This window comes from Pongo abelii, chromosome 13, assembly GCF_028885655.2.
Source record: "Pongo abelii isolate AG06213 chromosome 13, NHGRI_mPonAbe1-v2.0_pri, whole genome shotgun sequence".
In the NCBI taxonomy this organism is placed as follows: domain Eukaryota; kingdom Metazoa; phylum Chordata; class Mammalia; order Primates; family Hominidae; genus Pongo; species Pongo abelii.
The window spans coordinates 19,941,939-19,969,098 of NC_071998.2; the positions used below are offsets into that span (position 1 = coordinate 19,941,939).

The 27,160-nt window shown below is 39.9% G+C and overlaps 2 protein-coding genes and 1 pseudogene across 8 annotated transcripts in view; 1 reads left to right on the forward strand and 2 right to left on the reverse strand.

The window, feature by feature from the left end:
• Positions 1 to 27,160, forward strand: part of SLC25A51 (solute carrier family 25 member 51) — a 43,556-nt gene that overhangs the window by 13,248 nt on the left and 3,148 nt on the right. For 3 of the 4 annotated variants that reach the window (XM_002819598.5, XM_024251847.3, XM_054519688.2), the window contains one exon: positions 1,370 to 5,986. The exons of the other annotated variant lie outside the window; for it this stretch is intronic. In XM_002819598.5, coding sequence (XP_002819644.1) covers positions 1,412 to 2,305 — 894 coding nt within the window. In that variant the 5' untranslated portion in view covers positions 1,370 to 1,411 and the 3' untranslated portion in view covers positions 2,306 to 5,986. Of the gene's footprint in view, positions 1 to 1,369; positions 5,987 to 27,160 lie in introns of those variants that run through there. 4 annotated transcript variants of the gene reach the window in all.
• LOC100451735 (bifunctional phosphoribosylaminoimidazole carboxylase/phosphoribosylaminoimidazole succinocarboxamide synthetase-like) lies at positions 8,017 to 10,441 on the reverse strand (annotated as a pseudogene).
• DCAF10 (DDB1 and CUL4 associated factor 10) overlaps positions 26,043 to 27,160 on the reverse strand; it is a 62,238-nt gene continuing 61,120 nt past the window's right edge. For all 4 annotated transcript variants that reach the window (XM_002819600.6, XM_054519686.2, XM_063714140.1 and 1 more), the window contains one exon: positions 26,043 to 26,911. In XM_002819600.6, the coding sequence (XP_002819646.5) occupies positions 26,543 to 26,911 (369 nt within the window). In that variant the 3' untranslated portion in view covers positions 26,043 to 26,542. The remainder of the gene's footprint in view (positions 26,912 to 27,160) is intronic.

Below are 27,160 nucleotides of genomic sequence, written 5' to 3' on the forward strand. Positions count from 1 at the left end.
ATATAATACAGTTGTCATGTTATCCCCCAAATAAAGGTGATTTCCAAGACCAGAACTGGAAGGTAGGAATTGTTCTGTATGACCCAACTATTTAGGTCTGGATTTTTTCAGGGAGGAGGAATCAGATTTAGATGACTGGCAAGGAAAGATCATGCATTTTACAGAAGGAGGTGTATTATAGGGGTGGAACTTTGGCTTAGTTCCAATCATTTTCAGCAGTATCTAGTATAGCTACCTCTTATCCCAGGGCAGCCTCACAAAGTCATTGCCATCTGTGATATGGTAGCAGGGATATGAACCCTGGAATCAGTCAGACTTCATTTCAGAATGCTGACCCCACCAATTACTAGCTGTGCCTTGAACAGAACAAAAGAGAATACTGGTTTTATTCATTTGTAAAACTGGAAAAATAATTATGGAGTTGTTTTGAGAATTCATACATGAAAATAGAGTGCATGGTACATACCTGTAGGCCTTCCTTGCCCCCATCATCCCACACCTCCACCTTCCAAGGTGCATGTTCAGTGTCCCTTACCTGTATTCCCACAATGGTTGGTTATCATAGAAGCTGTCACATTGGTGTAATTGTTGACCTTGGCACATTCTATTAGTTTGTGAGTTCCTTATCTTTGAATCTCTAGCAACTTAGCAGAGGACCTAGTTCATAGTAGGTACCAAAGAAGTGTAAATATTAATAGAATGAATGCATGTCTTGCTATTTTATTTCTCATGAGAGGAATGTGGGCCTATTTCAGCAGGACAATAGATAGATACCGTTATATAGTGTAGTCAGTAATTACGAACTAGTCTAGTGGCTCTGAAAGTTTTTGGTGTTAGGACTCCTTTACAGTCTTAAAAATGATTGTGGGCCCCAAACAGCCTTTGTTTATGCGGACTGATATTCAGGGTCTTTAGGAATTTAAAATTAAAATATGAATTTTAAGGTAATGATAAACACATTACATGTTAACACATTTTCATGAAAAATAACATTCATGCCTCCCATTTTTTTCTAATGATTTTACAGTCATTAGAAAATATTGTACAGTTTTCTAAGCCTCTTGCATGTCTGACTTAAGATGGAGTTTCCTGTTTAGTGCATTCAGTCTGTTGTGATAAGTCATTTTGATTAAAGTATATGCAAAAAATCAAGCCTTACATAGATATGTAGTTTGAAAAAGGAAAACCTCCTGGACTCCCAAAAGGATCTCAGGGACTTCAGGGGTCTTCTGAAAACGCTTTAAGAATCACTGATCTAGTCTGAAAAGGAAAGTTTGGTGTCCAGATATTAGAGGATGGATTAGGGAGAAAGCCCATGTGTTTAGCTCTCTATAAAACGGGTTTACCCGTTGTCATTTATTATTTGTAGGTTAAAAAAAGTCCTTCATGAAAAAGAAAGATCTTAAGCAACATGATGGATTCAGAAGCTCATGAAAAGAGGCCACCAATACTAACATCTTCAAAACAAGATATATCACCTCATATTACAAATGTTGGTGAGATGAAGCATTACTTGTGTGGCTGCTGTGCAGCCTTCAACAACGTCGCAATCACATTTCCCATTCAGAAGGTCCTCTTTCGACAACAGCTGTATGGCATCAAAACCCGGGATGCAGTACTTCAGTTGAGAAGGGATGGATTTCGAAATTTGTATCGTGGAATCCTTCCCCCATTGATGCAGAAGACAACTACGCTTGCACTTATGTTTGGTCTGTATGAGGATTTATCCTGCCTTCTCCGCAGGCATGTCAGTGCTCCAGAGTTTGCAACCAGTGGCGTGGCGGCAGTGCTTGCAGGGACAACAGAAGCAATTTTCACTCCACTGGAAAGAGTTCAGACATTGCTTCAAGACCACAAGCATCATGACAAATTTACTAACACTTACCAGGCATTCAAGGCATTGAAATGTCATGGAATTGGAGAGTATTATCGAGGCTTGGTGCCCATTCTTTTCCGGAATGGACTCAGCAATGTCTTGTTTTTCGGCCTTCGAGGTCCCATTAAGGAGCATCTGCCTACCGCAACAACTCACAGTGCTCATCTGGTCAATGATTTTATCTGTGGAGGTCTACTGGGTGCCATGTTGGGATTCTTGTTTTTTCCAATTAATGTTGTAAAAACTCGCATACAGTCTCAGATTGGTGGGGAATTTCAGTCTTTCCCCAAGGTTTTCCAAAAAATCTGGCTGGAACGGGACAGAAAACTGATAAATCTTTTCAGAGGTGCCCATCTGAATTACCATCGGTCCCTTATCTCTTGGGGCATAATCAATGCAACTTATGAGTTCTTGTTAAAGGTTATATGAAAAAACCATCAGTTAAGTGCCATTTATCAACTGAATAGACCTTCTAAGAAGAATGCAGTTTGGCCTCTTTCTTAATTAGCCAAATACAAGTTGGTGTCATAACTCCAGGCCACAGTGAGTTATGGGCAAAGCTTTTTTCCTTAAGCATCAACAAAATAGAATAAAAGGTTCCAATAGGAAAATACAAGGTTTTTGTTTTGTTTTGTTTTGTTTTCTGTTTTGTTTTGTTTTTTATCATTACCTAAGAGCTTTAGGCTAATTGCCTGGTAAATAGCTGTCCATCTGTTGGCCTTTGACAGGGAACCTAATCCCCAAGATAGCATTCTTTTTCTCAAACCAGTCTTGAAATCTCCTGCATTGAAAGATAAGTGGCCGTGACCGGCCAGAGAGAAGGTCCTCAGGGGCCAGGGGCTCCTCAGGCTTCCTTTGTTACTCCATTGCTTGCTTCTCTGCCCTCAGGAGCAGCTGCAGAGGACAGTCTTCATTAAGCTCAAGCATGTGACAAAGGGGCAGAACAGAGAAGAAAAACAGCTTATTAGGTATAGGCTTTTCATGATAAATTGCTTGTATTAGTTTTGAAACTAAGTACCTATTGGATAGTCATTATACTATTTCTATTTAGATATGGTAGATCAAGGAGCTATGAAAGTTCCCGTTTTGCTTTCTAGGTTTGAAAGTTTTCTGTCTGATTCTGACTGTGACCTTCAACCCTTCCAAAATGTCCTTATGTTATAATTTCACTTATTTCATTGCCAAAAGATGAAGGGACTTAAATCTTGTTATAGTTGTTCCATCCTGTTAACAAGTTTTCATTTCTTGTATGGATCAAATTCTGGTTAGCTTGGTTTCTTTGAATTACTGGTGCCATCTCAGCAAAGGTCTGTGGTTATTTTTCCCCTTGAGTGGGAGTTGGTCATATTCAAGCATCCTGTTCTCTTAAAACTCTCCTTTTAAAAAATAAACACTTCCATAACATTTTGTTTTGGAAGTCTATTAATGCAATCCCACTTTTTTCCCCCTAGTTTCTAAATGTTACAGAGAGGGGAAAAAAGGCTCAGGATGGTTTTCACCCCACAGTGTTCACTGCCTTTTATTTTACTCTTGGAAATAGAGACTCCATTAGGGTTTTGACATTTTGGGAACCCAGTTTTACCATTGTGTCAGTAAAACAATAAGATAGTTTGAGAGCATACGATCTAAATAAAGACATTTGAAGGGTTAGTTTGAATTCTAAAAGTAGGTAATAGCCAAATAGCATTCTCATCCCTTAACAGACAAAAAGTTATTTCTCAAAAGAATTAGAAAATGTGAAAATATTTTTTCCAGATGAAACTCATATGCCACTTCCAATTGACTAATGAAATACAAGAGACAGACTGAAAAAGTGGATTATGCATCTTAAAACCCTTTCTGTAAATATTATATAGCTAAAGATTGATTTCTAGCATCTGGCATGACAGTAGGTTTCTTGTTAACCAGTTTTTCTTCTTTCTGGGTAATTGCCTGTGAATATTTACACATACTGACCAAAATAAAGGCCTCAACTTGGTAGTTTACTGAAAGTTCCTGGGCAAATAGTCCATAAAAGCTGTTGACCTCTAAATGCACTATGGCTGATTAAATACAGTGACCATCCTTCTTCCAGCTGTAAAGGATGAAGCGTATTAAGCATTAGCCAGGCAGTAATAAAGCTAAATAGCCATACAGCAGCTCTGACAATGTTGTGCTGGATATTGCAATTTGCTTTCAAGGTGCAGATGTAAGGATTTAAAAAAATAATAATTTGGCACCAAATAAATATGAGTAGCATCCTTTGGCCTATTAAATAGAGTCAGGATTTGAAGGGAATTGAGTTTGAGAAATGAATAAATAAAGGCACCTTGGTGCCTGACACCCTCAATCATGTGTGTGACTGAGCACTCACAGGCGTGTCCAGCTACTCAACCCAGGGCAGGTGGGTTAGCCTGGGGTTATACCTTGGCCTTGGGAATAGACACCACTGGGCCTTTGGTTTTGTTGGGCTTCCGTTTGTCTTTACACTCCATACAGGTGGTAGAAATCTGAGTTCTAAAGCACTTCTGTGAAATACAAGCTAAGTGAGAATTCTAAAGAAAATGCTTTGGTTTCTGCTGTCTCAAATAAGTGGCGTTTAAAAACAATTATTAATAAATATTTTTAATGGTTTTAACTCAGAATTTTTATTTCTTTGTCACTCTTTACAGCTTTTGAAGACCAAACTGCAAATACATTACCAGGGATGGTTTTGTGTTGTCCTATAGACTTCTTAAATTTGACAAAAAATTTAGCAGAACTTGTAACCAACAGCTTTGTCTGAACTTGAAGTCAAAATGTGTTGTTAATAAGAGATTCTAACTATTGCTTTTACCTTCAGTGTGAACTAGTGTGGTAACAACTTTGAAAAGGCAGGCCGGGTGCGGTGGCTCACGCCTGTAATCCCAGCACTTTGGGAGGCCAAGGCGGGTGGATCACTTGAGGTCAGAAGTTTGAGACCAGCCTGGCCAACACGGCGAAACCCCATCTCTACTAAAAATACAAAAAACTAGCCGGGTATGGTGGCACATGCCTGTGATTCCAGCTACCCGGGAGGCTGAGGCAGGAGAATCGCTTGAACCTGGGAGGTGGAGGTTGTAGTGAGCCGAGATCGCACCATTGCACTCCAGCCTGGGCAACAGAGTGAAATTCTGTCTCAAAAAAAAAAAAAATTGAAAAGGCAAACATGATTGAATATCTGAAAAGCTTTAAAAGTGGCCTTTCTGTTACGTATGTGGCACAAATGGCTCATGAGCGCAGGACACTTATGGTCTTGTGTCCTATACTTCATGTGTGATGCCACCAGAAATGTTATGGATTCCGTATTGAACACACTGAGAGTGGTATGAGCCCTCAGGACTGCACCACAGAGTAAACACAACCTTGATATGGTGGCGAATATGTGTGTCTTTCTTGTTTCATTCGTGGTTGGGGACAAAATCGATGTATTTGTCTAAATAGTCGATATTCATCTTAACATGGTTGGCTGTGTAATCACCGGCTATATTGTGAACTGTGCAATAAAACAGAATCGTTTGTGTATATAATTACCTTTGGATACCTGAAATTCCCAAGCTCGGTTACAATGTAATACTCAATATAAGGCTGTGCAGACATGTAAGGGAATAATGGTGGTCGATGGGATATATGAAATGGGATCTAGAGGGCTTCGAGTGAAGCCAATCATGTTGAACGAACACTGGTTCAGTGTAGATGAAGTAGAGTGAGGCGTACGCGGCCATAAAATGAAGGGTGGACAGGAGATTACATTTGAAGAAAGGATAAGCACTCAGACTTGGTCTCTTTTAAATTAAAATATTTCTTTTCTCATGTGCAAATGCATATCAAAGACTTGAACAGGTATTCTCTTGAAATTTGAGGATTTTTAGTTTTTTATGCTGTCTTTGCTTAATATTAAATATGTGTTGCCTATTGGCTCCCAAATTGTGTGGGAGTCTCTAAATGTTTCCTCTTGAAGGTTCATTATTGAAAGCGGTTAAGCGCACAATGCTATTTTTGTTTGATAGTTTGAGTTTTATGACCATATGAGTTTAAATGAAATCTGTTAAATGTTTCAGAGTTAACACTTTTTTTTTGATAATTTGGAATAAAGTTTGTTTTTTAAGCCCACTCTTTTTGGTCTTCTCTTATGGTTGAGTAGTTCCTTGTTACTGGCACGTTCCTTTTTTGTGGTATTAATAGATCGATCTGTTGGTCTTTTTATTCAGAAAACATTTAGCACACTACCTTGACTTTTAGCAACTTAACCTGGGGATGTTGCAGGTAAAACATTCGTTGTCTATCCATCTTATTTGGTCAAGAGGGGTTTCTTATAAGTTTTATTTTCCAGGTAGTTTAACTGCAAAGCTTTTTGTTTGTTTGTTTGTTTGTTTGACAGGGTTTCTATTGCCCGGGCTGGAGTATAGTAGCATGATCATGGCTCACTATAGCCTTGACTTCCTGGGCTCAAGCGATCCTTCCGCCTCAGCCTCCTAAGTAGCTGGGACTACAGGTACGTGCCACCAAGCCCAGCTAATTTTTGTAGAGATGGGGTTTCACCATATTGCCCACGCTGGTCTTGAACTCCTGGGCTCAAGCAATCCGCCCACTTTGGCCTCCCAAAGGTCTGGGATTACAAACGTGAGCCACTGTGCCTGCCACATTTTATTTCTTAAAGGCCTTCCTCATGTTTAATAACCTTCCCTACTGAGTTTAAACTTTCTTGGTTTAGCTTATCAGTACTTTCTGTTGTAATAGAGTAGCCTCACGTAATGTTTACTCCCAAGTTACATGGTCTGGATGTTTGTGCTTTTCAGTTTTTTTGTTTAGTTTTGTTTTAACATCTACTTTTGCCTTCAGAGCTGCTCCTTTCTGTTGTAGCTCATTGGTTAGGAGAGTGTGAAGTTTTAGCCACATTGTGAATTTGCATGTTAAGTTTTAGGTTGTTTCCTGGCTTTAGAGATCATTGAGGTTGCCTGATAAGGACAGCAAGGTAAAGGAGCAGTTGCTTCTAAAAGTCCTGTTTTGGATTGAAATCCATCATAAAGAGAAAGTGCAATATCCTGAACTTGTAAATTTAGATTTGATAAAAAGGGTGTTTAATCATCATATCATCTGATGAAATCTTTTAACCCACCCATAGCAGCCACTGTAGAGTTCTAGACCTCCAGAGTGAGGAGTAGGTGTGACCAGGAAGGGCCCTGGGGGATCTCTGCATAGCTACAGAGCACTCCCAGTCCCCAAGAGACTGGTTCCCATCTTAAATCTTTTTATTTATTTACTTATTTATTTAGAGACAGGGTTTCGCTCTTGTTGACCAGGCTGGAGTGCAATGGCATGATCTCGGCTCACCGCAACCTCCGGCCCCTAGGTTCAAGCGATTCTCCTGCCTCAGCCTCCTGAGTAGCTGGGATTACAGGCATGCGCCACCACGCCTGGCTAATTTTGTATTTTTAGTAGAGATGGGGTTTCTCCGTGTTGGTCAGGCTGGTCTCAAACTCCCAACCTCAGGTGATCCACCCGCCTCGGCCTCCCAAAGTGCTGGGATTACAGGCGTGAGCCACCGCGCCCGGCCATCAGTAGTTTTTAAAAATGTCACTTCAATAAATGCCTTTCCTCTGCCATAAAGACCAGACACCTTGTTGTGGCCTACAGGAGACAGGATGATCCAGCCTTTGCCTCCCTTACTCTCATCTCTAGCTAAAACTGCCTTAAATCTATTTATCTGACGTTCCCAACTAGGAAATTTTTTCTCCAAATGAGTGTATCTGATTTTAAAGTAGAAATTGAAGGTAAAATAGGATTTATCTCATTCTTATCTCCCTTCTATCTATTTTTCGTATTGTCAATATTTTTTTTTTTGAGACATGGTCTCTGTCGCCCAGGCTGGAGTGCAGTGGTGAAATCTTGGGTCATTGCACCCTCTGCCTCCTGTGTTCAAGCAATTCTCCTGCCTCAGCCTCCTGAGTAGCTGGGATTGCAGGCATCCGCCATCACATCCGGCTAAATTTTATATTTTTTCAGTAGAGACAGGGTTTTGCGCCAGGCTGGTCTCAAACTCCTGACCTCAAGTGATCCACCTGCCTCAGCCTCCCAAAGTGCTGGGATTACAGGTGTGAGCCACCGCGCCCCGGCCATCAGTAATTTTTTAAAATGTCACTTCAATAAATGCCTTTTCTCTGCCATAAAGACCAAACACCTTGCTGTGGCCTGCAGGAGACAGGATGATCCAGCCCTTGCCTCCCTTACTCTCATCTCTAGCTAAAACTGTGCTGCTGTCTCTGCACTCCAGCCACCGGCACTTCCTGATTACTTGGGGCACACTGTACTCATCTTGCTCCCAGCCTCTGCCCATGCAGGTGCCCTCTGCCCTCAGCACTGCCTTTCTCTACTTCATTTATAGACTGCTGTCCTTCAGATCTCGGTTGAAATGTCACTTCCTTGGGGAAGCTGGCTTACACTCTCAGGACTCGGTTAGGTTCCCCCATCAGGCTCTTCCTATGTCACCATGTTTCTATTTTTCACAGCATTTACCTGTTTTAATTACGTTGCAAATGTTTTTGTTTGGGTCTAGAGAAGCATGTATTCACTAGTACATTTTATTTGTGTTCTCTAATTATTTTTTCATCTTGCTTAATTTTTCTGCAGCTAAATTAGAAATTTGTAGTTTTCCCCCTAAAAATGCAATGATGTTCTTTCTCTGATTTTCTTGTCACCTTTCTTCCAGGAAATCCATGTGTTCAAAGTGCTTGCTTGCAGTTTGCCCCATAATAAACGGTTGTTTAATCCAAATATCTGAGCAGCAAACTGAGGTGATCCTTCTGGAGAAAGTATGGTTGAATAGCCGAGACCACTGGGTGGTTGAAGAGAAGACCACACATCCTGAACTCCTCAGTCTGGTGGGAGGGGAGGACAGCAGATAACTGGATGTGTAGTGTTCCCAAACATCACTGATCCCAAACCATTGCTTCTGCCTGCCACTGCCACAAATACAGTACGACTGCCACCCCTTCATACTCAGCTTTAATCCTCAGCGTTTCTTCTGGTCTTTTTTGTGCAGATGTTACTCAGAGTCTACATGGAATGCCAAAATTTCCACAGGCCTTGATTTTTTTCACAGTGACTAAGATCAGAAGTAGAACCCATCAGTACTGTAACACTGCACTGACTTTCTGATTTCAAAAGCGACTCTACTCTCTACAAACCACACAAAGTTTTTCTTTACCATTTGGAACCCTTCAGGAGTTACACTGAAGCCTTGATAAGACTTTCAGCCAGGAGTGGTGGCTCACACCTGTAATCCCAGCACTTTGGGAGGCTAAGGCAGGAGGATTGCTTGAGCCTGGGCAACACGGCAAGACTGGCTGTTTTTTTAAAATAACGTTTTTAAAAGTATGATTAAAAGACTGTCTTTCTATTGGCTTTGATCTCCTGATGGTCAGTGTCTCTAGGAATGATTATCAATAACATCAGTGAGAACAATTTCTTCGCCGGTCACATCAACACCAAATTCTATCTTCATATCAACCAGTGTACAGTTCTGGGGTGCAACCGGGATTTCTCCGGTATTTCAAAAACAGCCTATGCGGCATGACTCATGATATCCACTTCAGTTTTATACCAAGTGCAGCAAAGCCAAATTTTGCTTTATTAGCTGTTCCCTAGACCACTGTGGGTCATGATTGGCATCATCCTTGAAAAATATCTCCACTTTAGGTGGGTAAAACTCACATCCTTCCTTGACACCAGGATTTCTTTTGAGTAAAGAACCAATTGCTATTCTGCAAACCATTCAGTTGGAATTATTTCACACTGGGGCACAATGAAAGCTGTCTCCTCACAATTTCTGGTGAAAGCAGTTTTAATACCTGCTTCCTGTAACAACAGAAAAATGCAACTGGTAATTTTATTTGAGATTGTAGCTTTTCCTTCCAGGTGATTCTGACTGCATTTCCTGCTGTAATCTGGTCCTTAGATTGCAGGAGGACTTTTCCTGGCCTGTCTAACAAGCAATTCATAGACCTCCTTTGTTTTACCCTCACATAGTTTTTTTAGCAATGTTCGGTACCTCAGCTCTCACCATTATCCTGAGTGGGATGAGAGTTGCACCCATGCTGAGAGGCAGAAATCTCTGTTGTGGTTATTTGATACCTCTTGCTTTATTTTTATTTATTTATTTATTTATTTAATTTATTTATTGACACAGATTCTCACTCTGTCACCTAGGCTGGAGTGCACTGGCACAGTCTTGGCCCACTGCAGCCTCAGCCTCCCAGGCTCAAGCGATCCTCCCATCTCAGCCTTGCCAGTAGCTGGGACCACAGGTGTGTGCCACCACACCCAGCTAAATTTTGTATTTCTTGTAGAGACAGAGTTTCACCATGTTGCCTAGGCTGGTCTCAAACTTCTGAGCTCAAGTGATCCACCCACCTCAGCCTTCCAAAGTGCTGGAATTACAGGCATGAGCCACCGTGCCTGGCCCTGTTGCCTCTTTAGAAAGCCAGTCCTGGCAGGGCACAGTGGCTCACACCTGCAGCCTCAGCATTTTGGGTGGCCAAGGCAGGAGGATCTGTTCAGCCCAGGAGTTTGAGAGTTCAAGTCCAGCCTAGGCGATATAGTAAGACCTTGTCTTAAAAAAAAAAAAAAAAAAAAAAAGAATCAAGAATGATGGGACACATGGATATTCAGTATCACAGCATTCTGGAATATCCTATGAAATGACCAAATGAAGGTCAGCCTTCATTTGTTAATGGGTCATAGAGGTCATTTAAGGAAAAGGTAATTTTTACATTGATCTCAAAGTACTGAATTGTTTTAGCTTGGGCTGCCATAGCAAAGTACCATAGACTGGATGACTTAAATCAGGGTTCCCCAACCCCTGGGCCATGGACAGGTACCCATCTGTTTGGAGCCAGGCTGCACAGCAGGAGGTGAGCAGTGGGTAAGTGAGCATTACCACCTGAGCTCTGACTCCTATAAGATCAGTGGCAGCATTAGATTCTCATTGGAATGCAAACCGTATTGTGAACTGCAAATGCAAGGGATCTAGATTGTGCACTCCTTATGAAAATCTAATGCCTGATGATCTGAGGTGGAACAGTTTCATCCCAAAACCATTGCCTCGCTCCAACTATCTGTGGAAAAATTGTCTTCCATAAAACCAGTCCCTGGTGCCAAAAAGGTTGGGGACCACTGGCTTAAACAACATTTATTTCTCATGGTTCTGGAGGTTGGAAAGTCCAAGATTAAGGAGCCAGCAGATTTGGTTCCTGGTGAGGGCCCTCTGTCTGGTTTGCAGAGGGCTGTCCTCTTGCCATATCCTCACATAATGGAGCGAAAGTTCTAATCTCAGCCCTTTATAAGTAATTATAAATTAGTTATCTTTATAAGATTACTAATCCCATCATGGGCACCTCTCTCATGACCTCATCTAACCCTAATTAGTACCAAAAGGCCTCACCTCCAAACACTATCACATTGGAAGTTAGGGCTTCAATATATGAATTCAGTCCACAACATAAGCTCCATGATTGATGAGACTGTTCTTTATTCTCCTTTAGTTTCCAAACACTGCCAGCGATCCTTTACTCTGAGAAATGTCTAGCCAATTTGAGATAAAACACTTGCGCATGAGTCAGGATTCAGAGGTACAGGCACTCCATTTTTCTTATCCCTCCTGGCACTGTTTCTGAATTGTGGAACTCAATTGAATGAAATTGACTAGGAAGAGCAAGAAGAAAGTATTCTTTAGAATAGTTTGTCATGGAGCACTGCTTTGTTACTGTTAGAAGCACCATTAAGGCAGTGACTTGTTTACATTGTTTTAGGGCAGCTCACCTCTATAGCTGCTCTACCTTTCATGATCAACAGAAATAAACTCAGTTCAGGTACTCTTTATTAAGCAATTCCTTCTGATGTACACTAAAAAATGCATTTAGTTAGACTGAGATGCTCTCTGTTTCAGATAATATGAAGAAAAATAAACTTTCTCTTTCAAGGGTCATCATATCCGTAATGGGTGGTTTATAGTAAGTAGCTTTCTCATTTCCTTGGGCAAAAGAAGCTTCAGAATTTTCCTTAGCCCTCACAGTTTTCTGGGGAAAGTGTGGCTAAACAAATTGCCAGGTTTCATCGAGCTTCCCCTCCTCACTAAATAACAGTGATAGAGTTCTGAGAAGGACCACCAGTAGGAAAAAGTGGGTACAGATGGAAACTGAGGATCTTTCATTTGTAAATCTGTGTGTAAAATATGGAAGTAAAGAGTAAAAAAAATTAGGAGATGAGGGCCTCAGTTTGAATATACAATTGATTTGGTTTTGGTTTTTGGTAGAGATGGGGTCTTGCTATGTTGCCTAGGCTGGTCTCAAACTTCTGGCCGCAAGTGATCCTCCCGCCTCAGCCTCCCAAAGTGCTGGGATTATAGGTGTGAGCCACCATGCCCAACCAGCAACAGGTTTTATATACCTTGAGAAAGTTAAAGGGAAGTCCAAGAAGATTAAAGTTTTGCTGTTGCTAGCTAGAGCTCTTGAAAGCTTCTGCCATTTGTGATCCAAGAACAGGAATGCATGTTATTTGTGTTTGGGAGCAATACCACATCTATTTGAGTCTATTTCAACTCGAACTAGAGGAAAACAGAATCCCCAATAATTTCAATTTGTGCCTTTTACAGTTTTTTCCTCATTTATTTTATTTAGCGAATTTGTATTACACCTACTCGGTATTGTAAAACTGCCATTTCAGGACAAATCATTTTGAGTTAAGAGGTTCTAGACTTTAATGGAAAATAAAGAGCATTGGCTGCCTGAGACAAATTCCAAAGTAAAAATGTAAATGTGTCTTGATTTCTCCATTGCCTCCCAGGCTGGATTAGGCCCCTTCTGTGCCAAGTGATAACTGTTTCTTGCCTGTCTCTAACTGCATGTTTGTACTTTATCTGCCAGGACAGTGTGATCTCCTTGAGGGCAGGGTCTGTCTTTCAGATTTCTGTATCCACAGATTAGAGGTCCTCATAATAAATACATTTAATGAAGTAGTCAATCTGATCTCTGATATTTTCTTTATCAATTATTCTCCTTGTTTCGGAAACACTTTTAATTTCTTAAGAATTTCTTTTAGAAATCATCAAGAGGAATACATAATGGATAATTTCACTTATATGAAGTTCTAGAAGAGGAAAATCTATAGCTGAAAAAAAAAAAAAAGAACAGTGTTTCCCTCTGGGAGGATGGGTGCAGAGGTTCACCTGGAAGAGGCAGGAGAGAACTTGCTGGGATGGTGGTAGTACTCTATATGTTGACAGGAGTTTGGGTTACACAGGTGTATACATTTATATAAATTTAAGTAATGTAGAGTTAATCTGTGTACCTAATTCTAGTAAATTTTACAACAAAAGAAAAAAATGTTAAACTCTAGTCATGTGAGGACTTTTAGAAGGATGGGTACAGATGTCAGCAATTTAAAATGCATCAAAAATTAAGATGGATTAGGCTGGGTGCGGTGGCTCACACCTGTAAATCCCAGCACTTGGGGAGGCTGAGACAGGTGGATCACCTGAGGTCAGGAGTTGAAGACCAACCTGGTCAACATGGTGAAACCCCCATCTCTACTAAAAATACAAAAATTAGCCAGGCATGATGGTGGGTGCCTGTAACCCCAGCTACTTGGGAGGCTGAATCAGGAGAATCACTTGAACCTGGGAGACGGAGGTTGCAGTAAGCCGAGATTGCACCACTGCACTCCAGCCTGGGCGACACAGAGAGACTCCGTCTCAAAAAAATAAATAAAATAAGTTGGACTGATGGACAGAGTTAGTTAAGGGATAAAACAAATAAAATATTAATGGTAAAACCTTGGTAAACAGTGTTCACTGTAAAATTCTTTTAACTTTGCTGTTTGGACATTTTCATAATAAAATGTTGGGAAAAAGTATTGGGGGTTTATCATTATTGCTGAATAATTGAGAAACTCAGTTTAGCTCTTTTAGTATGCTATTCTTAGATTGCTATGAAGTTATAAGATACCACTGAAATACTTGCTAGAAGGGAACACAAGCCTGTGGCCTAGAAATTTACTTGTCTTCCCCACTAATGATAATAATATGGCAGTTCCCTCCCACTGAGGTCCCACTATCCCCTCCTGATTGTGACAGGGCTGGTGGCTAAAACAGAGGCCAATCTTTCAAACATTCTTTCCTGCTGGGCACGGTGCCTCACGCCTGTAATCCCAGCACTTTGGGAGGCCAAGGTGGGCGGATCACGAGTTCAGGAGATCAAGACCATCCTGGCTAACATGGTGAAACCCCGTCTCTACTAAAAATACAAAAAAATTAGCCGGGCATGGTGGTGAGCGCCTGTAGTCCCAGCTACTTGGGAGGCTGAGGCAGGAGAATGGCTTGAACCTGGGAGGCGGAGCTTGCAGTGAGCCGAGATCACGCCACTGCACTCCAGCCTGGGCGACAGAGCGAGACTCCGTCTCAAAACAAACAAACAAACAACAACAAAAAAACATTCTTTCCTAAGACTGCCCAGCAATAAGGGGTCTACCCACCTCCTGACTAGCAGGGACCAGGCTACCAGGAAAATTATGATTTTCCTGCAAATACACTGCAACTTTCAATAAACTCCAGGAAATCTTTCTTTTAATTACATACATTTATTAAGTACGCAAGAAAAAAAACTATTTAGGTAATAACTGCTTAAGAATAAACGCAATGTGTTTAGAACAAATCTGATGCTTTGTATTTTAACTTTTAAAAAGTAACCACAATTAAAAAAAGGATCACAATTAAATTTGGATCCTTCATTTTACCCCAACAAAAACTAACCTTTTATAGAGAAGAACTTTAACAAGTAATGTCAATAAAGCATTCTAAAGTACTCATAATTTAAACAACTTGTAAGGAGACCACTGTTTTTTTTGAGACAGGGTCTGGCTTGCAGTGGTGCAATCTCGGCTCACTGCAACCTCTACCTCCCAGGTTCAAGTGATTCTCTTGCCTCAGCCTCCTGAGTAGCTGGGCCTACAGGCATGCGCCACCACGCCCGGCTAATTTTTTGTATCTTTAGTAGAGACAGGGTTTTGCCATGTTGGCCAGGCTGGTCTCGAACTCCTGACCTCAGGTGATCTGCCTACCTCAGCCTCCCAAAGTGCTGGGATTATAGGCGTGAGCCACCGCACCCGGCTCCCCGGAAACAACTATTTTTAAAAAAAAACAACTTTTTTTTAAGGCTAAAAAGTGTTTTGAGTTGTGTATGCCCTGGTTAAAGTTTCAGTTGTGCCTTTTCTGGATTTATTGCTATTGTTAGCAACAGTGGCAGCTATTTACAGCTCATACCAGGGAGCGCATATTTCTGTAGCTGCTCTCTCATTTTGAGTTAAAACATAAGCTACACAGCACCAGGTCTGTTCCTGAGAAGGTAAGATCATCTTAGCTTACTTAACTGCCCAGTAGTGTAAATATCATGTTTTTGTTTTATTGTTTTGTTTTTTGAGACAGAGTTTCGCTCTTGTTGCCCAGGCTGGAGTGCAATGGCACGATCTCAGCTCACTGCAACTTCCACCCCCCAGGTTCAAACAATTCTCCTGCCCCAGCCTCCCGAGTAGCTGGGATTACAGGCCTGCGCCACTACACCTGGCTAATTTTTGTACTTTTAGCAGAGACGGGGTTTCACCATGTCGGCCAGGCTGGTCTTGAACCCCTGACCTCAGGTGATCGCCTGCCTTGGCCTCTCAAAGTACTGCAGTTACAGGCATGGGCCACTGCACCCGGCCAATATCATGTTTTAATCAGAGAACTCTTAGCTCTAGTTCAAGAAGTGCAAACCTGATAATGTACTGAAAATGATGTAGCTGAAGGGACACATTGTTGTTCTATATCAGCCTCAAAAAGGTAGGAGGTTCTCTAAATGAACTTCTGTTATCTACACAGAGATCCATGGCATCTGTCATCCATGGAAGATCTAAATCTTAACTGCATTTTCTACATCTGTGGTTCTCAAACTGTGGTCCCTAAGACCTACAGCATCAGTAGAGGACTGATTAGAAATGCAAAACTAGGGCTCCCACTCCAGACCTACAGAATCAGAAACTCTGGATGGGGACCCAGCAATCTGTATTTTAACACATTTTCCAGGTGATTCTAATGCACAGTAAACTTTGAGCACCACTTTTTTTTGTCCTTTGCCAAAAGGGAGGAGCCTGGAGGAAAACTCAGTGGACAGGCCCAGTGGTTGTTATACCAAAATTGGACTTTCCCAAGAGGGGATGAAATGCCATGGGGTAGGGGATAGCATGAAGTCTTTCCAAAGAATGAGAATGACACTCCCTGACTAGGACAAAGTCAGAGCCAATTAATGCGGTATTACAGCAGATGCTTCTAATGCTTGGTGAGCGGACAATGATAAAGCTCCCAAGAGTGCTTGCCCGTGGTCTTGAGTACTCCTGTAGGGGGAGTCAGGGATAAGAACCTGATTCTAAGGCCTAAAATGGCAGTCTATTTCTGCCCAGTATACTCACTGGGACACACTGCCAAATAGAGATGATGCATAGACACCAGATAACTACTGATGACTGATAACGTGTCTGTTAATACATCCACCTTTACTCCATCAGGAACCAGGCAATCCTATAATTATCCCATTATTGTGGAAAAAAATATATGTGGTTGAAGCCACACAGATCAAGAGAAAAACTTTAAGAATATGGCTCTGGAAGCAATAAACCTTAAAAAGTTTTAAGCTTGCTTATCTTTGCCCTTTAATAATATTGTGGATTTTTTTTCAGCCTGGTATGTAGTTTTTGAGATGCAGCAACCAACTGTACATAATGTTCTATAAATGTACGTGTCATGTTTTAAATACCTGTTTCAAGTTGATATCCTAAATAGTTATTAGGTTTTTTTTATTTATTTATTTTTGAGACAGGGTCTCACTGTGTCACCCAGGCTGGTGGCATGATCAAGGCTGCCTCAACCTCCTGGGCTCAGGTGATCCGCCCACCTCACTGCCTGCCCCTCCCCCCCACCTACCCCAATAGCTGGAACTACAGGCTCATGCCACCATGCCCGGCTAATTTTTTGTATTTTTTGTAGAGATGGGGTTTTACCACGTTGCCCAGGCTGTTCTCAAACTCCTGGGCCCAAGCAGTCTGCCCGCCTTGGCCTCCTAAAGTGCTAGGATTACAGGCATGAGCCCCTGCGTCCAGCATTATTTGTTTTAAAAGTAGCATATGACAGCTATAAACTAAAACAGCTAAGCCTAGTAGATAAAGGTCTAGGGAATAAAAGCACTTCTGTGTTACAGGACAACTCTGAAAATGTTACTGGCCCTATACACATAAGCGGAAGCTTTTCAACTTTTTCACAATGATATCAGAATAATTTTACCTGATTATGGGATAAAGCTGCAATACATTTCTGTTACAGTGTGACACCTGTATTCACAATGTTCTACATAGTTTGTAAGCAGTAAACATTTTTTCACTGAATTATCAAAGCTGTATATAGCAACTGAAGTTAGGCTGTGAAGTCAGACAGAACCAGGTAGGAGTCTAACTCTGAAACTCACTAGGTATATTACTTTAGGTAAACGAATCTAAGCCTCAGTTTCTTCCTCTGTAAAATGGGAATAACTGTACCCACTTCATAAGAATGCCTTAAGGATTAAATAGTGCCTGTGAAGCGCTAAGGCTAGTACCCAACACTAGCACACAGTAAGCAAACAGAACAGTAGCCCCTAAAGATGTCCACATCCTTAATACCCAGAACTTGTATGTAATGTTACAGGGCAAGGGTTAATTAAGGTTGTAAATGGAGTTAAGTTTGCTAATGAGCTGGCCTTAAAATGGAGAGATTATCCTGCATTATGCAGTGGGCCCAGTGTAATCACGAAAGTCAGTGTAAGCACGGTGGCGCACACCTGTAATCCCAGCACTTTGGGAGGCTGAGGCAGGAGGATCACTTGAGCCCAGGAGTTTGTGCCCAGCCTGGGCAACATAGTGAGACCCTGCCTCTACAAAAATAAAAAAATTAAGTACTTTTCTTAAAAAAAAGAACACGCTTTTCTGCTGGTTTTGAAGGAAGAAGGGGCAATGAACCCAGGAATGCAGGTGGCCTCTAGATGCTGGAAAAGACAAGGAAATGAATTCTCCCCTTAAGCTCCCAGAGGAAACACAGCCCCATCAACACCTTGATTTTAGCCCAGTGAGATCCATTTCTGACTTCCAGAACTGGAACATTAATTTTTGTTGTTTTAAATAACTGAGTTTATGGTAATTTGTTACAGCTGCAATAGAAAACAAATATACATTGTTGATTCCTCATTATTAATGCATGCCAAATAATTATTTCCCTTTCAATTAAAAATATATTTTTAAACGGCCCAAAATATGTCAGTCATAGAGAGAGCGAAATAGTGATAATTACTGCTATGGTTAGTTAAATCAGTTTTTCTGAATGATTAATTTCACAAAATAATTTGAGTTCAAAGGGATTCACTCCTTTTTTAGTCTCCAATGATTTACCAAAAAGAGTGTCCCAAATATGATTATCATATTCTGGTGAATGAAAATAATCTGGTAAAATGAACCATCAATCACACTGTTAAATAATACAACAAGAAAATGAAATTGTAGAGAACACTGAAAAATATCATGTTCTAAGTTCTTATATAAGATTCAGTCACTGTAAACAGCTTGACAAAAGTAAAAATCTATGAATGATGCTTCCTATTGATAATACAATTTTCACTGAATAAAGAACTAATTTTAAAAACTCTACAAACATATTCATACCAAATAAACTTGTAAATGGCTAGAACGTTACTGAACATATGTGAAAGAATGCAATCTTAGTAAATGTGTTTCTAGTGTAAAATGCCAATTCTAATTTTAGATAGTGGCCTTCCTAAGATGAAATGTCCATATACCAGCTGAGGCCCAGTTTATCCCTGGAGGTACAGGAAGAAATTTAGAACTTTAATTTTTAAAAATCGTATCCTTTAAACTTTCAATTTTCCTCTGCGTATGTTTTATAATGTACTCAACAGATCAGTACAATAGTATACCCATCATTTATAGATAATCAAAATTTGGATCTTAAATTTTTTCTGATGGAGAGTGCATGATTGAAAAAGTCCAGAATGTCACTAATAAGAATTACCAAGCCGCTGCCATTGTCATAGCCTTGTGCTTGATTTTGGTCTAAAAATACACATATAGGTAGTTTAAACAAAAAATCTCCAGCAATTACTAAATCAAGTTTGCCATCAACCTTTTAAACAGGTTAACCACACACAAAAAGTGTGTCAAATGTTTCAAAGTAGCATTTATTTTTAAAAAAGCATGTTATGAGGTAGACATATCACATATTCAGTGCATTTATAATATAAAGGTTTTTTTAATTAAAATCTTATATTTTTATGTAAGTGTGTATATAGATAAAATAAACTCATCTACAACTCTACATTCATCCATTTGAAAGACTCAAAACAATTAAAAAGGTAAAAAGCCAATTATAGTTTTAGAAAGCTTTTGTAATTCTGAAATGAAGAACATTTGATCTGTCCAAAAATTTGTGGGAAGGAGGTGGTTTTAATTTTAGAAGTTATTTTACTAAATTATACATTTTATAGCTAATTCTCAATGAATGTGAATATCTTTATTAGAAGGTAAGTGAAAGATACTATAACTCTTTTATTACTTTGTACCCATCATGTCAAAGTGATTACATCTAAGTAGGACCAGCTACATAACTTGCAAGCCCAGTAGAAAATAAAGATGCAGTGCCTTTGTTCAAAAAGCAGAGAATTTCAGGATGGCTATAGCAAAGCATTAAAGTAAGCATGAGGCCTTTCAACTTTTTTTTTTTTTTTGAGGCAATCTCACTCTGTTGCCCAGGCTGGAGTGCAGTGGTGTGCTCTCAGCTTACTGCAGTCTCAACTTCCTGGGCTCAGGTGATCCTCCCACCTCAGTTTCCCGAGTAGCTGGGACTATAGGTGCATGCTGCCATGCCTGGCTAATTGTGTTTTCATTTTTCGTAGAAATGAGGTCTCATTATGTTCCCCAGACTGGTCTCAAACTCCCGGGCTCAAGCGATCCTCCTGCCTCGGCTTCCCAAAGTGCTGGGATTACAGGCGTGAGCTACTGCACCCAGCCTACCTGGAACCTTTCTAAGCGTGGGACGCTATGTAACTGCACATGTACAACCCCTTTAAAGCCAGCCCTGAATCTAAGTCTCTTTCAACTACAGCTATGGAATACCAAGACGATAGTTATCTTTGTCCCTTGAGTTCCCAGTACTAAACTAGGCATATAATAGGGATTCAAATGTTCATTGAATGAAAAACTGAGTCTTAACTTGCAGTTTTCCAAGTCAATGAGAAATGTTTGCTTGCTTATGGTCAGAACAAATCTTACCCTGATGAATATGGTCTGTTAATTATAATAATAAATGATGGATTCCTCTATTACGTAATAATCTACACACTGCATTCTGCTGGCTTCATGAGAGCTTGAGGCCACATATGGTGAAGGTTCATTTGATTCATTCAACAAATATTTATTGAACAACTACTCTGTGTCAAGTCCTGTACCAGGCACTGAGGATACAAGAATAAATAAAACAGTCTCTGCCCTCAGGGAGCTTACAGTCTAGCATAAGAACTTAAAACACCTCAGAACCTACTGAGAAAAGTTTCTGGGTATCTAGTATATTGTCTGGAGTACTCCAGATTTCCTAAAAATGTCAATCTAAAATTTATCAGAAAACACAGTTGGGCAATTGAAGATGCAGTGAAATTTAAAAGAAAATTCAAATATTCACCCTTTATGTAAAAACCGTGAAATCTAAATGAGGGAGAAACTTAAGAAAGCTGAAAATTCTACCTATTTTAAAGACTTTGGACCAGATTTAAACTTTAAAAATTATTTTATTATCTCTGGGTGACATTTTCATTTATAGTGGCATTTATATACACATACATATAGGAGGTGTATGTGAGATATATTCTTTGGGGCTTTTGATAAAACCCATATCTTTATCCCTAGTTCATTTACAACTAAAGAAAGCAGCATAATGGTAACTCTGAGATTTTCCTTTTGATAGTAATTTCCATTATCATTTGAATGGGAGAAATTCTTAGGACATGATTTAGAATCATTTCTAGAATATAAATTTCATATAATCTTATTTTATAATGAGACAAAACTGTGTCTTTGTAACAATACATGATAATTTAAGCCTATGTTTTAATGGTTATTGACAAAGTTTAATGGCATCCAAAATACTCTTATGTCTATCTGAATTTTTTTCCTGTACTCTTCTTTTTTCTTAAAAGCATGATAGACCCCTTTGCAAATACAGAGCCTTTGTTGTTGCTTTGCTGTACTTTGGTACATTGCTGTTTATTCCTTAATCTAGCAGCATCCTTAGTTTGTAGTATATCTTACTTAGTTGCAACTAAAAAAAATTGCTAGCCTAGGCTTTAACTGGGAGTTTCTATTATCTAGAAGGTTACTGTGAACCTTTCAGAAAAGTGGAAAGCAACCAAAAGAGCTGTCTCAAAGACTGTGTCCCCCCAGAGTTTGTCCAACTCTTTACTGTAGACACTCTGAACAGGCACGGTTTCATGTCCAAAGCTCCTAACAGCACATTAGAAGAAAGTGGGGAGCCTGTCAGAAGCAGGCATATTGATAGTGTGAGAGAAGACATAGCAAATTACTTAGCAGATATTTAAAAAATTTTAAAATCCAACAGCAGTCTGAGGCAAATGATTGTGTATACCTCAGGGCTGAGAGAATCACTTTATAACATATTTGTTATAGCCCTTTACATTTTATGAAGTGTTTTACATACATCAGAGCTGGATACTTATAATAATACATTATGAATATAACTTTAACTTTTCATCATGAAAATGTGAATTATACTGAGCATGATGTTTAAGAAGAAGGCAGGAAGGTATACTAACATACCTGAAATACATCAAAAATAATTACAAGTTTTAAATGTTGGCACTTAAGAGATACACATTAGCTATCCAAAAATTCATATGTACGGTTTCCTTCAAGACCAACACGGCGTATCACTGAGTGAATTTTCACAGCACTCAGTGACTGCTGGTCATTAAATGGGGATGATTGTCATCAGTATAAGTATCACACTATTTGTCCTGCTAAATGCAAGTTAAAAGATACTTATGGATGCCAGTACCACATATTCTGACAAATAAGGGAAACACTAGGCTTTTAAAAGATTCTCAGAGTGTTTTCCCTATATTGCACTTTCTAGATAACACAATTTTAACAATGATATAATGTGATCTTGGTTCTAGACACAGCAGTGGGGAACACATGAATTTACCTTTTTCTTGTTCCTTTTCTTAAAGTCTTTAGTATAGTCTCAGGAATATAGCAAGGAGAAATAACAAAATATACATGTGCTTTGGGCTTCTGAGGAAAAAAGACCACCCACACACATTTTTAAAAGACTAAAACAGACGTCTCTTCTGCTTTAGCCGTTTCATTTTCAAAATTGAAAATAAGGAACTACTATATATTTGATGTCCCTAACTCATTAAACATAGCATTGCCATAAATGCACTGTTCTGCAGAAAACTTTTTAAAACAGAACAATTTGTACTGCATTTATTCACAATTATACTACATTACCAATTATCATGAATTATAAATAAAAATTACTGAATAAAATTCAGAGTAAAAAACATCAGATTAGAGTTTATACTCTTAAGTGAAATGGGGCTTTGAAATGTTAAGATGTAATTTCTTCTAATACGATAGCATTCCTAATGCCCTTTAATTCCTTGATTAATATTCCTTGATAACTTTTTGATCATCACTATACCTCAAGGAGGACAAAGGTTCTTTTGAGTTTGCTGGCTGTTAATTTTTAATTCTCATCTGTGTGGCTCTGTTTTTTTCACAATGCCACTTATCCTTAATTTTTCTTTTCTATTTTATAGCTGCTTATTCTGCTTGAAGTTTTTTAGTTAGGAATGGCCAGAATGTGTGCCCTGAGTTTATGATATTCTCATGGAAATTGTTAATCTTATAAAATTTTTTTTACATGATACACATGGTAAGCTAGCTCTATAATTAAAAAAAAAAATTCCAGAAGATACTAAACAAATAACAGGCCAGCTTACCATACTTTACAAACTAAAGAGCACAATGGTAAAGCAGTAAGCACAGGCTTTGGACAAAAAGACACAAACCTGGATTTGAATCCCAGTGCTGCCACTCACTGCTAACTCTATGACTTAAGGCAAGTCATTTAATCTTTCTGACCCACTATTACCTCCAAATTAAACTGGGGCTCATTCCACCTACCCTGCAAGTTTTTGTGAGGGTTAGTAGTGAAGTCTGTATATTATTTGACACATGATAGGTACTCTATAGTAAAGAATCATTGGCTGAATTTTGAGTTGGGCAACTTGCTGGTCTAGCATCTGACATGGAACTCTTTCCAGAGTTGATACGATTTATGAAACTTCTTTTGAATATCAATATGACCACAGTACTTGGTAGGTATTTTTAAATAATAACATAGTTTGGGTGTTTTCACCTCCAAAACTAATTTTATTTTATTTTATTTTATTTTTTTTTTTTGAGGCGGAGTCTCGCTCTGCTGGCCAGGCTAGAGTGCAGTGGTGCGATCTCGGCTCACTGCAACCTCTGCCTCCCAGGTTCATGCGGGTCTCCTGCCTCAGCCTCCTGAGTAACTGGGATTACAGGTACCTGCCACCACGCTTGGCTATGATTTTTGTATTTTTGGTAGAGACAGGGTTTCACCATGTTGGCCAGGCTGTTCTCAAACTCCTGACCTCAAGTGATCCACTCACCTCAGCCTCCCAAAGTGCTGGGATTACAGGCATGAGCCACCATGCCCAGCCTATTTTTATTTTTTGAGACAGGATCTGGCTCTGTCGCCCAGGGTGGAGTGCAATAGTGCAATCTTGGCTCACTGCAGCCTCCTCCTCCCAGGCTCAAACCATCCTCCCACCTCAGCCTCCTGAGTAGCTAGGACTACAGGCGTGTACCAACATGCCTATCTAATTTTTGTATTTTTGGTAGAGGCGGGGTTTCGCCATGTTGCACAGATTGGTCTGGAACTCCTGGACTCAAGCGATCCTCCCACCTCGGCCTCCCAAAGCGCTGGGATTACAGGCATGAGCCACCATGCCCATCCCTATTTTCTTTAAAAAATGTGTTTTTTACAAAATGTATGGCAAGTATATGTATTTACTGTGCTTTGTGGTAATTTTCTCAATGACAAAAAATTTCCAATTTTGTTAACATCCATGGTAAAATGATCTAATTTCAAAAATTTGTTCTAGAGCAAGATCCTTATAACCTCTATAAATGTGTGTGAATAGTTAGTTGGCAGGTCCTACAAAGAAATGTCATTTTTATTCATGTATTTTGGGTTGTTTAAACATTTCTGTAAGATTTAAAATACTTTTCTTATGGCTAGAACTCTCCGCATCTACTCCCATGCCTGCCTTTCTAAAATCTATTGGCCAGTTTAAGGGTATTCACAATAATACAACTTAAAGACAAACTGTCCATAAGTCATTGTGTCTAACAGACAGCATAACACAGTAGAAATTGCCCTGACCAAGGAATTAGAAGACTGGAATTCAAGTCCCAACTCTGCCACTAACTTTGCAGGATGACCTTAGGCAAGTCATGTCACTTCTCTCATTTGTCAAATAATGCAAGTGATTCCATTCTAAGGTATTTTCCACCTCTAAAATTGCTTTCATTTACTATTATTGTTTTTTAAATAATGAAAACACTTTCTGGGAATTGTCTTAAGCCCAAATGGGTAAAGAAGAATTTTTTTCTTTTTTTTTTTTGAGACGGGGTCTCGCTCTGTCGCCCAGGCTGGAGTGCAGTGGCGCAATCTCAGCTCACTGCACCCTCCGCCTCCCGGGTTCAAGTGATTCTCCTGCCTCAGCCTCCTGGGTAGCTGGGATTACAGGCGTGCACCACCACGCCCGGCTAATTTTTGTATTTTTAGTAGAGATGGGGTTTCACCATGTTGGTCAGGCTGGTCTCAAATTCCTGACCTTGTGATCCAGCCGCCTCGGCCTCCCAAAGTGCTGGGATTACAGGCGTGAGCCACTGCGCCTGGCCGAGTAGAGAAGAATTTACTGCTGATTAACGTTGTGTTTTTCAACCTGCAATCCAGAGACCCTCAGAATAAAGATTACTTGAGGTTGCTATGAAAAATGCAGATTGCTGTCCTCCCCCTGGCTGAATCAGAATCTCATAAGGTGAGTCTCAGGTTTCTGCACTTTTCACAAGCTCTGTAATGGTTACAATGCACCCTAATGTTTGAGAACTAGTGGCCTAAAGAGAATGCAACCTAAGAGGGCAAGGCTAGTGCATAGCTTAAATTGCTCCAGCCTTTGGTAATCCCTTCTAAACACAGTGCCACCCATTTGGAGGAGACTGCAAGGATGCTGTTATTCAAAGTAGAACAGTCAGCCTTGTGCTTGAGTCCTGCTTTATGCTTGCATGTTTCATAACAAAACACAAAGGCAAGTCTTCATATCAGCACTTAGTCTTGATATCCAAGTCACTGACTACTGTACTTATGATAACAGCTTGAAGAGGACTGCAACTCTCCCCTCACTAATGGTGACAGAGTTGGCTTGTGACACCTGGCTCAGGGAAGAAAAATGAGTAAACCCCTACCCCTTTACTCTTGATTCCTCTTCCACCCTAATACTGTTAACACATCATCCTGTGTGATTCAAATAATCTGGCAAATGAAATACAGAAAATCTAAGTCATATTGTTCTTATCACTCTATGGCCAGATATTATACTAATCTAATTTTAAAAATCCTTTTCTGTGCAATAGAAATAACCAAAGCTCATTCTGTCTCCTTTCCTTTCTAATGCTGTTGATAGGAACAAAATATCAAGTAAGGATACATGCTAGAGATGTTAAATTCATACAAGTAAAGTAAATTACAAAGAGAGGTGGTAATATTTTTTTCTAGAATTTCACAATAAAATCCCTCTCACCATGAAAATCTTTTTATAATTTTAACAGGAAACTTAAAAGACATTTTGTTGCAAGACTATCTTTACAATTATAAGAATAATGCCATTATCTGTGCTCAATATAGATAAACATAAGAGTAACTTTAAAAGGCCAAGTATACTCATAAGTGAGGATGAAATTTATTTTCAACAACCAATATGCCAATATCCAACTTCTAGGTTTTATTCAATTCTAATGTCCTGGGTTTCTCCTACCCCAGTCAAAACTCCTGCCAAATGTCCACAAAATTGACACCAAAATCAAAAAACACAAAGAAAGAGAGGGACAGGGAGAGGGAAAGAGAAATAGAGAGTGAGGAAGGAAGGAACTTGACAAGAGCTACCATGCAAAATGACCAGAAGAACCGGAGTTCAGTGGCACAGATCAGCAGGAGCAGAGGAATGCTGAAAAAGATGATGCTGCATAGAGTCTAACTTGGAGATGCCTGTATGATGCTGGATGACCAAGTACTAAGGTCACAAGTGTGTTCATGGACCCATAAGAACCAGGATCTTGACCCAAACTTATAAGGTCTTCTAAAAAGAAAATACTTCATCTAAATTGAAGCAATTCCTAAGTCAAACACCAGAAGAGTTCCTTATTTGATGTAAGTTGTGCCTAAAACTTTGGCTGATACAAAGAAACCCGTCCACTAAGGCACCCTGAGGCAATCTGACAATGTGTTGGAGAGAACTTTGTTGTCAGTACCACATCATTATGAGAGTACAGAGAACGGATCACCCGCAGGGGACTGGCTTCTTTGGGCAAGCAGTCAACAAGTTCACTGCACTGTTTGTCAAATCCCAACAAGCGAATCCCATAGCCATGTGGGGAAGAAATCATTCGTCCATCGGGGCTGAAGCAAAGTTCTTTGATGTAACCCCTGCCTACATTGGCTTCTTCAATGTAATGAGTCAGTCGTAGAGAACAGCGAGGTGAGACAGGTCGTACTGGAGCTCCTTCTTGAAATTCATAGACACAAGTACACTAGGGGGAGAGAAGGGAGACAAACCAAGGTTACAGAGCCCAAATAGTGCTACAGATATTCCTTATTTTTAAAAAGCTCAACAGATTGCCAAAGCCACAGAATTTTTACAAGAAATCACTCAGAATAATGCTATCCCCCTCCCAACTAACAAACCTTGTAGGCCCCATACTTTCTTATCTTCATAAGCTGAGGTTATTCTGTGTTATGATGCTTTAAAGCCTTTTGTTCCCTGAGGCTGCCTGTGACTT